The 13155-nt window shown below is 57.7% G+C and overlaps 1 protein-coding gene across 2 annotated transcripts in view; it reads left to right on the forward strand.

Moving 5' to 3' along the window:
* The window catches only part of TET3 (tet methylcytosine dioxygenase 3), an 87492-nt gene that overhangs the window by 5145 nt on the left and 69192 nt on the right, over nucleotides 1–13155 (forward strand). The window contains exons 1-2 of one of the 2 annotated variants that reach the window (XM_028154370.2): nucleotides 10628–10688; nucleotides 11008–11064. In XM_028154370.2, coding sequence (XP_028010171.2) covers nucleotides 10665–10688; nucleotides 11008–11064 — 81 coding nt within the window. In that variant the 5' untranslated portion in view covers nucleotides 10628–10664. Of the gene's footprint in view, nucleotides 1–10627; nucleotides 10689–11007; nucleotides 11065–13155 lie in introns of those variants that run through there. The other variant, XM_054728024.1, reaches the window with a different exon arrangement.

A 13155-nucleotide genomic window follows, 5' to 3' on the forward strand; every position in this document is an offset into this window, starting at 1 on the left:
ATCTCCAGACATTCCCTCACATGCTTATAGAAGAATGGGGCGGGCGGGGGGCGGGGGGGGGGGCAGAGGGAAGAAGCAGTTTGCCGGCCTCTCTGCTGGGGAGGAGGCTGGACAGCAGGAGCTAGGAGCCACTCTGGTCCTAACTGAAAAGTTGCTCATGGGTGAGGGAAGTGAACGCTTTGGGGGCAAAAAAAAAAAAAAAAAAACTTGTATAGAAAAAATGTATGCATAAGAATGGAAGCATGACTGAGAATTTTAGTGAAAATGGAAAGAAAGGGGAATATATATATGGTGTGAGAGACACTGTCTTAACCCTCAGCTATGTGGTAGAAACTGCTCTCAGCACGATTTTGAGACAAGATACTTTGGAATTAGGGATCTCCCAACAATATCGGACCACCTGATGGATGCTTGCCTCGCCGGTCGGTAGGTCTGTCTTCCTGAAGATAGAGGCTGTGAGGAGGGATCCTTTCCCCCAACTAAGGGAGAGCTGATGGGTGAAGAAGTGTTGAGACATTAGAGAAAGGGACCCCCTCTTAGCAGCTGTGAGGCCAGGGGGGAAGGCTGGACAAGGAGAGGTGCTTGCCTTAGACTTGAGACAATTGTTTTTTCAAAAAGTTTTTAACCCCCTGGCCACAGACTCTAGAAGGGAAGTTAGCTGGAGGGGTAGGATTGCTTTTCAAAAAAGGAAATGCTGACGGAACAGTCCTGAATGGTGCCCTGAGGAGAGGAAGATGGTGGGAGACGGGAAGAACTGAACCAGCTGTGTGCCGCCCGGCTGCTGCCTGGTGAGTGCAGGGGGTAGCAGACCCGCTCCTCATGTGGGAAAGGGTGCGTGACACCGAAGGCAGATTCAAGCGTGGTCTGACCCCTTAGGAGGAGTGGCAGGAACTTCTGTGACCAGAATGTGCTGAGGCCGGTGGAAAATACTCAAGACAATAAAAAGCCTTTTGTATATTCCCAGCAAGAACGAGGAGGCAGGAATAGGCTTACAGCTTCAAGGAGCACAACCAAAGACACACAGAGAGAGCAGCCTTTGGGTCCCGGTCGCCTCAGGAGGTGAGGTGTAAACTGGGGAGGACCGCCGCGTGTGTGGTTAGGAAGGCAGAGCCAGCCGCCGCCCTGCCTGCGCCTGAGTCACTCGCTCCCCGGCTCCCTGCTGGACACCTCCAGATATGTTTGTGGAAGGGCATCTCTGAGTTACGATGACGGAAAGGGAGCCAAAAGGCCAGAGACAGGTAAGAAGTCCACGTTTCCGGAGAGACTTTGGAGAAAGTTTGGCGTCCGTTTTTGACAGACCTGGAGCAGGTTGTTACGGAGGTGGTGGGCGAGGCTTTAGGAAGGCAGGTGGTGAGCTTTGAGGGTCCCTGTGGGTCTTTACAAAGCAGCCCCGTCGAACTCACATACCTGGATTTCTGCACATAAATGCTGGCGTGTCCTGCCAGCCTCTTGGGCAGATCAGAGGGCCAGTTGTCTCTTTCAAGTCATCCCGAAGAGCTGGCGCGGGGATAGCTGCCCTGGTTCAATCTTCCTGTCAACTGTGGGGGTCGGGGGTTCCACATTGGGGTCACCTGGGCCCCACCCCCAGCGATCTGATTTAATTGGTCTGAGGTGAACCCCGGTGATCCGGGGCTCCCAGGTGTATCTGATGTGTAGTCAGGGTGCAAGTCCTCGGATGCAGGTGAGAGCTGAGGTGATGGGCACCTACCTGGACTCTTCTGTACCTGGCCCGCCTGAGTCTTGGGCACCTGAATGGCTCACACCCATATTCCCACGTTGCTCACCGGGGGACCAGCAGCATTAGCATCACCTGGGAGCTTGTTAGAAATGCAGACTCTCCGGTCCCACCTTAGACCTGGTGAGTCAGGATCTCCACTGTAACCCGATGCCCAGGGCACCTGGATGTCCCCGAGAGTTTGAGGAGCTGGTGACTGGGAGGAGGGAGGGGGCCACAGAGGATAGAAATACGTCTTGATAAACTCCAGTTGCCATCAAGGTTAAAGAGGATGACCTCACCCATTTCTGTAACCTGCAGGCCAGGGAGACCAGAAGCTCGTGAGATTTCTTCCAAGTTTATGCTTGTTCTTCTGGAGCCCAGTTCCTGCTAACCTAGTGAGTTAGGAAAACCCATCGGGGATCTGTGTGTGTCCTGAGAGTAGTCAGGAAAGGGCTCTCAGATGTTTGCTGCTCAGGAGTCTGCCTCGCTGTTGGAGCCCCTGAGCGAGTTGTAGCTGATGGTGACGGTGAAGAGAAAGGTTGTGCTCACAGACTCCTGGGACGCGTGGAAGGGGCTGGAGGTGTCCGCGTCTCCTGTGTGCCCTCTTCGTAAGGTGTGGTCTGGAGTAAATGTGTTGGATCTGTGGGTAGGTGGGGGTGGGGTGCGGGTATCCAGCTGAACAGTAGATCAAGGGGCTGAGGAGAATGGGGCAGTCTGGAACACTGGACCCAAAGAAACTTCATGGGGTTTCATTGGGGGTGAATCCGAAGACCTGTACCTGTTTTTAAAAAGAGAAGAAATACGTGCACAAGTCAGGAACCCTGCCTTCCTAGCAGGTAGGGAGGGCTGAAACTCTAAAAGGGACATTCTCGCCTGTATGGAGGGGATCTGCCAGCGTGGTCCCGTGAGAGACAATGGAAGGAAACCGGCCCGCTCGCCTTGGGAATGGGTAGAGAAACACAGACCAAGCCCCCTCTCCTGGGGAAAAGGGAGTCAATCCTGTGGAGTGGAGGAGTGTGCAGAACATTCCTTAGTGGGCGGAAGCTACAAGCAGGTAGACCGGAACCCATGTTCGGAAAGAGAATTGCCTCACGTTTGTAGCTGTTCCAAGACTGAGGAGCAAACCCTCCGCGGTGGTGCCCATCGTGGGTGGGGCAGAGCGGGTGCTGCCTGGCGGGATGTTCTGAGGACATCCTCGAGGGTGGGGCTTCCACACGTGGTGTCTCTTGCTAAGACTCAGTGAAGGACAATATCAAGTCTCTCTCCGTGATCCTCAGATGACCACGTTGCAGAAGAAGCATGTCCTTTAGCGTATGAGGGTTTTGTCAAGTTCTGGACAACCTTATAGGTAGACCTGATCTCGGGCCTCCATTGGAATAGAACCTGGGAACTTTCTGAAAACTTTAGCCAAATGTTGTCAATGTGCCGGGGCATCTTGTCTCAGGGGGTGGGCCCATGGTTTTCAGTAGATTCTTTTTAAAAAAAAATATATTTTATTGGTTTTTTACAGAGAGGGATAGAGAGTTAGAAACATCGATGAGAGAGAAACATCGATCAGCTGCCTCCTGCACACTCCCTACTGGGGATGTGCCCGCAACCAAGGTACATGCCTTTGACTGGAATCGAACCTGGGACCCTTGAGTCCGCAGGCCGACGCTCTATCCACTGAGCCAAACCGGTTAGGGCTTCAGTAGATTCTTAAGAGTATTCGTGACCTCCCCACATTTAACAAGCATGCTCTACCTGAGCTGTCCAGTTATGGTAGCCATTAGCCACATGCGGCTATTTAAATTCAAATTAATTAAAATTAAGTTCAGCATTAGCTGCTTTTCAAGTGCTCTATCGCGGCTTGCTCTCGTGGTTAGCGGCTTATGCGTTGACCACGCAGATAACATTTCCAGCGTTGTGGGGAATTCTGTGGGACAAGGATATGGGAGACTCTCTCTTGTCTAATTTTTTTTTTTCTCTGCCTTACTTTTTATTGGTTGCTCTGCCCTTTAAGGGTAAGCTCTGAGTGTCCCGGTTCCCTCTTCAACGCTGGGGATGACCCTGGAGCCCTAGAAGAGAGAGGGATGGCCCTGTGTGATCTCTGAACCCTCACCCAGACCTCTTTCTGGGTTGGAGAAATTGCTGTCCTGGTTGGCTGCTCTAAGAAGGGTATTTGGGGTTAGGATCCCTGTCCTCACCCCAAGGTCAATGGTGAGGGGTGATGGTTTCCTGGGTTCTATGCCACCGTAAAGCTCATTGCTTCTCCTTGTGGGCATGGCGGGTTTGAATGACCTGCTGTGGAGAGAGAAAGCAGGAGGAGTGGCTCTCCACCCAAAGGCTCTCACGGCTCCCTAGCGGAAAGTGGCCTCTTCACCCACAGACTGGACCAGAGGCCCTGCTGAAACTTGCCCATGTTCACTCTGGCCCCATAGGCCCTCTGCACGGACCCAGCCGAGTCCATTGTTAACTCTGTGCCTCGGGCATCTCATTCTAGAAGGTGGTGAGGTGACTGGGCGAGGAGGAGGACCACATCAGGGGTCTCAGGAGTTGTCACTAACGCCCCACTTGCCTTCCCATCAATATTTAAAAATGATTTTAAAACATCCATGCCCTAGCTGGTTTGGCTCAGTGGATAGAGCGTCTGCCTGTGGACTGAAGGTCCTGGGTTCGATTCTGGTCAGGGGCACATGCCTGGGTTGCGGGCTCGATCCCCAGTAGGGGGTGTGCAGGAGGCAACCAATCAATGATTCTCTCTCATCGTTGATGTTTCTGTCTCTCCCTCTCCCTTCCTCTCTGAAATCAATAAAAATATTTTTTTAAAATAAAAATACTCACCGAGGATATGTTTCCTTTGATTTTGAGAGAGAGAGAGACAGAGAGAGAGAGAGAGAGAGACAGAGAGAGAGACATCAATGTGAGAGAAACATCGATTGGTTGCTTCTCATATGTGCCCTGACTGGGCATCAGATCTACAGTCCTTTCAGTGTACAGGATAGGACAACACTCCAACCAGAGCCACCCGACTGGGGCCGCCGCCCCCGCGCCCACCCCCACCCCCCCATCACTTCTTTACAGTTCCCTTGTGGATCGAGAGCAGGATGCCCAGGAAGGGACCTCTTCTTCCCGGAGCCCTGCTGGCTGTTTTAGGGAGAGTCTCGAGGGTTGCTGTGGCCGCTGAGTGTCTGTGCAGGCCCGAGGCCGCTGGAACACCTGGAGTGGACACACCTCTCCGTGGCCTTGTCTCCTGTCATTTGCATAAGAAATCGGATAAGCTAAGTTTCAGTCACAGCCCAGTGTGGGGTGACTGGCCGGCTGGGCCGCAGGTCCTGGGGTTGCTCCCTTCCCTCAGGTCCCCCCCAGCTCTGTTCCTGCTCTGACGCGCACAAGTTCCAGCTCCGTCGGGCCCCACCGCCCCACACCCGGGTGGAGGGCGCGTGGACAGATCAACGCACCTCCCGCCACTGGCAGAGCGGCAGTTCCAGCTCCGCCACCTGGAAGGGAGGTTACATTGGGCAGAGTCATTCGGGGGCCTTTGCCAGACTGCACATGCCCCGTAGCTTCCCGCCTCTCCTGGTCTCGGCAGGAAGCCTGGGGAAGGGCTGAGGGGATGCTGGGTGGGAAACAAGACGGAAGGTACTGGACTGGAGTCTGTTCCATGTCTGAGCCGTTCCTTGCGAGAAGGATATGGGAGACGCTCTCTTGTCTTACTCTTTCTCTCTGCCTTACTTTTCATTGGTTGCTCTGCCCTTTAAGGGTAAGCTCTGGGTGTCCCGGTTCCCTCTTCAACGCTGGGGATGACCCTGGAGCCCTAGAAGAGAGAGGGATGGCACACTCTCACGAGGAGGGCTGAGTCCCGTCCGAACTGTGTTCTCGCTGCAGGACGGGCAGCCATCGGGTGGAGGGGAGCACTGGCCCCTGTGCCGGGGGCGGGCAGCTCCTCTCTCCGGCGTCGCTTCAGTTTCCCGGGGCGGGACCTCATCTGCTTTAACTTGCAGACCTGTGAGCTGCTTTCCCGGTCTCAGTCGCCCGGGACCGGCTGTGTGCAAGGCTGCGGCTGAGCCTGCGCTACGGGGAAAGGGGAGGCAGCGTGTACTCTGTCCCTGATGAGCTCACAGGCTGTGGAGGGAGGTGCGCGTGGAAGCAAATAATTACAGTGCAGGTCGGTAGGGCGACAGGGAGGGATGCCCTGAGGGCAGAGCCCAGACTTCAGTCATCTCTGGGCCCAGAGCGCCCAGTGGGAAAAGGGAAGGGACCTGTTTTGAGAGTTTCGGGACAGCGATATGCGAAGGATTGGGGTGGGGAGACTCCCAGGAGGAGGGAGGACTCTCCTCTGAGCCCGAGGCGTGGAGATGCTGCCCGAATGCTTGAAGGCTCGTCCCTGGCGGCAGGGGTGTGGAAGGACGCAATTCTCCTTGGAAGTTTTCCCCGAGAGGCCGCTCCCAGGTTTCTGAACCCCTCCGCGTTCCCGTCCCACCTCTCAAGGTCCGGGGTTACTGCCTTGGGCTCTGGAACAGTTGGTCCCAGGCTGCTGAATGTGGGGTGGGGAGACCCTAACGAGTTTCATAGACCCTAGTCCTCCTCACAGGCATCTAGGAGGGCATGCGGAGTTTGGGCAGAGCCGCGACTGCTGCCTGGCAGCCCCGGTGCGTTCTGTTGGTTGGTAGCGACGCGTGCAGGCGGCGTTGCCGGCGGGCTCTGACTCTTTTCCCGTGGACGTTGCTGGGTGCCTGGATTCTGTCTGGTTCTGCTGCATCTCCAAGGAGGAGCGCCTTTTCTTCTATCGCTGCCGCTCTCCTCCTCCTCCTCCTCCTCCTCCTCCTCCTCCTCCTCCTCCTCCCTCCTGAGATTCCTGTTGACACAGACTTCCGCTGCCAAAGCTAATTGTGAGGCCTGATCAGTGAATGAAGGCAAAGGCAGTTCCCATGACAACCACGGAGAGTTTCAAATATAGGGGATGATGTGTGTGATGGGCTGCAATTACTTGGGTGGAAATGGATGCGTGGACACCAAGGACTTTAAACATAGGTTCCGAAGGTGGAGGGGGTGTTGGGGTTCTTTGGCAGGATCCTTTGTGTGATGAAGAAGGAAGGGAAGAAGGTCACAGACTTCCCCCACAGTCAGTGCCACGTGCCTCCGGTGTGTGGAATGCGGGATAAAACCCCGCAGGGGCTTTGCAGAGGCCCGACTCCAGCCCTTCTGGTTGGAGAGGCAGGACACGCAGAGAGACAAATAGCAGTGCCGAGTGTCAGAGGAGAAACATTAGAAGTGCTGTCGGCTGGCAGAGCACCGTGGTAACCTGAGAAGGCTTCCTGGAGGAAGTGGGCTTGTACTGAGCTTTGAAATGAAGCTTTGTGGGGAGTGACCTCATTCAGGACACAGCCATGGCCTGGGAGGAGAAGGATGCCGACCCACTGCCCCTGGAAGAGGTAGGTGGATATGAAAATCCCAGGGCTACACAGAGCAGCACTGACTGTACAGCTACGAATCCAGAGCCCTGCTTCGTCCTCTTCTAGCTGTGAGAATTCGGGCAAGGTGCTTAGCCTCTCTGTATCTCGGTTTCTCCATCTCTAGAATGGGCATGAATAATTCCTGTCTCATTGGTTGGTTTTGAGGGTTAAATAAGAGATGGTTCAGTTTGCTCCAAGTATGGGGCCTGGCATGGGTTTGGCGCTTGGTCTGTGTCTGAATGTGTTCCCATTCACTAGTCTCTCTGTATCTGTGTGGTTCTGGCCCGTGGCGATCCGTGTTCCTGAGGGTCTCACTGTGGCGGGGGGAGGAGGGGTTTGTGTGTTCTGAGTGAGTGAATTCATTCACCTCTCCCTGGTGAGGACTGTGGCCCCATTCCTCCCGCCGGGAGTGCAGTGGGGACTAGAGGTCATGATGGTAGGTGTACGGGGACACCATACAAAAGGGTCCCAAGCACCTCTGGGCCAGTCACGGTGAAGCTGCAAATGAAGAAAGGGGGCAGATGGAGATGGGACAGGTTGGCCGTGGAGACTGACTTTGCTGGAGTCCTGGCATTCCAGATGCCTCAGAAAAGGCAAGAGGCCAGGGTGGGGCGGAGATGGGAGCAGGTGGCCTCCTCAGGGGCCATGGGCTCCTCTTGGGGTGTCGGCAGGAGGTGGGACGGAGTTAGCAATGGGGGGTGGGCGGCTCCTGCAGGCTGGTGAGGAACATGTGGGCTGGGCTGAACAGGCTGAGACTCGGCTCTAGTTTAGTGGTGGCAGGTCCTGCCCTCCCAGGAGAGGAGGTGTCCCTCTGACTCCGGGGATCTCGGAGAGAAAGCCAACCAGGAGAGAGGCCTCCGTGTCGCCCAGCCCCCTACCTTTCCTCCCTCCTTGCTAGAAACTCCGCTCAGCACATTCCAGCTCTGTGCAGAGCCTAGTGAAGTGGGGAAGACAGGGCCCCCGCCCACGTGGGGAAGACGGCCGTGTAAATAAATAACTGAACTTGGTTGTGATTGGTGCGCTGCTCGGCGAAGGCCCCGGGAGAAGGGGGTGATGCTCACAGAGGCTGGATGAGCTGGGAAAGTGGCGGAGGGACAGCAACTTTCAGACTGAGCCGCGCTCCTTGCACCACGTGGGGGACGGGGGTGGGGAACCCGGGCGCGCAGCAGCATCTCGAAGTCTCCGATTCTATTCTCAGACCACGGCTTAAAGCAGGCGCCCTCAAACTACGGCCCGCGGGCCGGGCCGCGTGCGGGTGTTTTTGCCGTTTTGTGTTTTTTTTAACTTCAAAATAAGATATGTGCAGCGTGCATAGGAATTTGCTCATAGTTTTTTTTTTTTTTAACTATAGTCCGGCCCTCCAACGGTCTGAGGGACAGTGAACTGGCCCCCTGTTTAAAAAGTTTGAGGACCCCCGGCTGAAAGGGAAGTGGTTGAGGTCAAGTGACCCCATCCCTCTTTGCGTTTTCCTGGGGTTGGCAGAGAGAGAGGGTGGAGGGGTTAGAGGACTGGGAGGAGAAAGGCCTGGATTGGAATTCTAGCCTACCACTCACCCGCTGTGTGCTCTGTGGGCAAATCATCAGCGTCTGTGTCTGAGTCCGTTTCCCCATCAGAGACAGGGTTGTGTGTGGAGCAATTCAAATGAGATGCTCCTACTGGCACGGTTGGCACAGAGCCTGGTACGTAGCAGGGGCTTGATAAACTGTGGCAGCCGCAGCAGCAACAGCATTAATTGTTACTATCCCAGCAGCACGCAGGCTGTGTGTGGAGTGGGTAGGTGGGCCAGGGTTTTGGGGACCGGGATAAAGGCGGGGCTTCTCTTGGCCTGGCCATGTTAAGCGCTGCGGGGTGCAGACGCCCCGTTTTCCCTTCTTGAACCACGACTCAGGACACTGCTCCTTGCCCTGCCTTGTCCCTTGCCCTGGAGAGGAGCCCGGCGGTGCTGCCCTTTGTCCCCAGGGGTGATGAAGGTGTGGGCCCCGCGCCTCCTGGGATCTCCTCACCAGATGGGAGCTTTGCTGTCCCTCCGAAGGCAGCTCCTCCCAGCCGAGTACCCCCACGGGGCACCAGGCAGGGGCAGCAGTGGGGCAGCTGTGGGAGACCTGGTAGAGGAGCACGTCCCGCGGAACAGCTGTCGCACCATCTAACGAGCCCGAGTCGCTGTTCTCCGACCTTCGCTGCTTCATCTGTGAGGCAAGAAGCAGCGCAGAACGAGTTCTCCCGGAAACGGAGCGAGAGTGGCTGGCAGCGCCCACAGCCCACAGCGTGCAGGGGTGCGCTGCGTGTCTGCACAGAGTCCTCGCAGATACGCGAGGACCAGAGTCTGTGATGGCCCCTCCCTGGGAGGTGGGGGCGCTGGGGGTTCAGCTACAGGGAGGGGAGGGGATAGGGCAGGACGTGCCCAGGGATGCCAGGGATTAAATCCAGGAGTGGAGTGCGGGGCCGTCCTCTCCCCGCTCTGTTCTGCCCTTGGTGTCCTGGGCATTGCAGCTTTCAAAGGCTCAGAGCTGGGAACTGGAGGCCATTGCTTCGGGGTCCTCAGCCTTTCCCAGGGATGGGAAGCCCTGATGCGGGGACGAGGGCTGGGGGGCGGGGGGGAGTACTTCCTGTGGCCCTTCTAGGAGAGGAGAAAGTATCCCGGAGTGGTGGTGGTGATGGGGAGGCTATCTGGATTGGGGGGGAGGGGGGCATGTATAATCAGCCATAGGGATGAGCCATCCTAGGGTGAGGGGTGTGGGTGTTTGCAAGGGGAGGGCCAGGCTGGCATGGGGAGGCTTTGAGCCACAGCCAGTGTGGGCTTCCAGAAGTCTGTTTTCCGAGGTGGGCGCTGGAGGGAGGAGCAGGGCTGCATACGGTTCAGGGCCTGGTATTCAAAGCCAGACCGGCCTGGCCCGGAGTCCCAGCTCCGCTGCCTTCTGGCTGTGTCGCCTTGGGTAAGTTACTTCCCTGGGCTTGCCTTGTTTTCTTATCTGCAAAGTGGGGTGAAGGTTCATACCGTGGAGGCTTCCTTTTCTCTTTGAAGATCGGAGGGGCTATTGCTCCTCGAGCTCTTGCAGCGCGGGCACTGCGTGAGGCTGGTGTCCTGGGGGGGGAGACCCCGGAGGTGGGAGAGGAAGTCCCGCCAGCTGCGGCCGGACCCCAGGCGGGGTCTGCCATTTGACCCTAGAGACGCAGAGGATGCCGCTGGTATTGACCTTCGGGGTCCCCTGCTAGGAGGAGGCGAGGTGCCCGGGATCCCCGGCCTGCCTGGGAAAGGCAGCGGGCCTGGGCCGCAGCGGACGCGGCTCCCTCGGAGGTGCCCCCGCCTCCCGGCTGGGCAGGTCCAGCCCCCCGGCGGCCCTGCCCCCGCCCGGCCGGCCTCCGGGATTGGCTGGCGAGCGCGCCGCCCCCTCCACACCAGCCGCGCCGGCGGCGGGGCGGGGAGCCGAGCCAGCAGCTGGCCGCCGCCTCCTCTGCAGTGCCTCCCTCCGTGCGCTCCGCTCCGGCGGGGATAATGGGAGGCCCGCCGGCCCATGCACCAGGGGAGGCCGGCCGAGGTAGAGCGGGCAGGGCGGGGAGGGACAGGCCAGCCCGGGCGCAGGAGGAGGGGCAATGGCCTCCTGGACCTGGGGAGGGTGGAAAAGGGAGAGATGAAAACAAAAACACACTGGAAGGCCATCGCGCCCCTCCACCGCGCGTCTGGGCGGCAGCTGGAGGCAGGAAGATGGTCCCCGCCGTCCTTTCTTCCCCAGGCTGCCTCCCCCCCCCCCCCCCGCCCGCCGCTTCCCCTGCAGCGGTGCTGGGGGTGCAGCCGGAGGACTTGGAGTGTCTCCTGCTGTCAGCCTGGCTCATCTGTCTCTCTGGCTTCTTTTGCAGGTGGAAATAAAGGCTGGTGAAGGAGCCGGGCCCTGGGGACAAGGGGCCGCTGTCAAGGTACCTTGTGTGTGTGTGTGTGTGTGTGTGTGTGTGTGTGTGTGTGAGAGAGAGAGAGAGAGAGAGAGAGAGAGAGAGAGAGAGAGAGAGAGGATAAAAATAAAGGGTCTCCTCGGGTGATCCCTTAATCTCCCACTGTGTGTGTAGCAGCCGCTGAGGGGGAGGGGTGGCGGGGGTGCGGGCGGCCAATGAATTCTCAGGCCTGTGTGGGTTTTGTTTGGATTCTTTTTGCTTTCTCAGCTGGATGGTTTGGGTGCAGTTGGGATTGGGTTTGTCGAACTGTGTTTTTTTTTGTTTTGTTTTGTTTTGTTTTGTTTGTGCTTGTTTTTTTTTTAAAGACATGCAACCCCTGGAAATCTCTCTGGAGCATGTCCCTGGCACTGTTGGTTGGCATCCAACCTGCAGAAATCCCTGGGTGGGGTGGCGGGGTAAGAGGGAGGGTAAATGGTGCTCCTGAGTCTGAAGCTGATAGGGTGTCATTAGTCATGCTGCTGTCACCATGGAGATGGCTGGAGAGGCGAGGAGGTGGTGGGGGTGAGGATATTTTGGGTAGGGTGGGGGCTGATGCAACATCATGACTGGGAAGCCGGCAGGAGGCTGCTGTTACTCTGTGGCTTGGTGTCTGGGGAGCCGAGAAGGGAATGTTACCAGGTGAGGAGGAAGCGGAGAAGGGGCGCTGAGCTTCTCCGCGTGGCTGTCTGAAGGTCAGGGCTGAGGTATTTGGGACAGGGCAGGGTCTATGACTAGGAAGCACAGGTATTCCTCCCTGGAAATTCCTCCCCGGGTTGACAAGGACCAGGATCCGTAGATTTCCTCGGGCTTTCTCCCTGTTGTCAGGGCTGGGGACCCACGGAGAGTTTGGGATTACTCAGCAGTATCCTCTGCTGGCCCAAGGCAGGGGAAACAAAGCGGGTGGCAACTCCGTGCGGCTGTCTCTCAAGTTCAGAGCAGAGAGGCTGGGGGACAGGTGGGCGGGGGCAGGACCAGATGGGACTTTTCTAAGGAGGGAGGGCGCCCATTCTAGCTTGTCTCCACCCCACCTTCCCCCTTGGGCCCCTGGAGCCTGTGGGGGAGCTGGGGGAACCTGGTTGCTTGGGTAGCAGGTGGATGATCTACTTTGTCCCCAGATGCTCCTCCCTGGAAATCCGCCTCCTGCTTCCTGGGAAAGCTGTGGGAAGCTCCGTGGAGGTGCCGCCTCCCTGCCTGGGTGGGGACACTGGCAGGGAGGGGCTGTGCTTCCCCACGTGGGATGGGGGCTCCTGGGTGAGGCTGCAGGGAGGATCAGAAGCCAGGGTGGTTCCTTGGCTTCTTCCCAAGGAACTTGAGGCAAGGAAGTACTTGGGGGAGGGCAAGAATTTTGTTTCTGGAGCAGCTTCTGGGGGCAGGAGACAGCCAGGTGGCATTGGCTCCGCCGGGGAGCTGGGCATGCCTTGGGGAGGCTGGGAGGAGTGGGCGATCACCGGGGACCAGACCGTGGGAGGCCCCTGAGGCAAGCAGAGGGTGGTTGATACTGGCGATGCTGTGGGTGGGGAGGAGAAAGCGTGAGCTCACCCCCAGGTTCCACCTCCACTTCCTCCCCTGGCCTCACGCTGCTTGACTGGGGACTGTGCTGTTGAGGTCTGTGGGCATGGAGTGCACCTGTTCGGCCCCCCACCCTGGGGACAGCGGGACAAGGGGATGAGGACAGATGGGCTCAGGGAGGGGGCAGCTCCCTCCCTCCTCGGTGGCGCTCAGCCCTCTCAGCCGGAGCTTCCCTCTCTGCTGGGAGGAAGGACTGCTGGCAGGTTTGTTTACTCCTGAAGGCGCCCCCTCCCTCCCTCCCTCCCTCCGGCCTCGCCTCCCAGTGGCTTCTCTTTCCAAGTGTGCTCTCCATTTCTCCCTGCTGCATTCTGCGGGCCCAGCACCGTGACCCTTAATGTTGTGGGCATGGGGCAGGGCTACTTGGAAAACCAGAGAAAGCCCTTCATGTGCCTCTGTCTTTCCCCCTTCTCAGGGTGGAGCCCGAGCTGACTGTGTTTTTAAAGCCTCGAGGTGGTGTCTGTGCTTGCTGTTATTGAGTTCTGTGTCATTGGAGAATGGCCGTTTTCTCTC

The sequence above is a fragment of the Eptesicus fuscus genome, chromosome 16 (genome assembly GCF_027574615.1).
Source record: "Eptesicus fuscus isolate TK198812 chromosome 16, DD_ASM_mEF_20220401, whole genome shotgun sequence".
NCBI classification, from domain to species: Eukaryota; Metazoa; Chordata; class Mammalia; order Chiroptera; family Vespertilionidae; genus Eptesicus; species Eptesicus fuscus.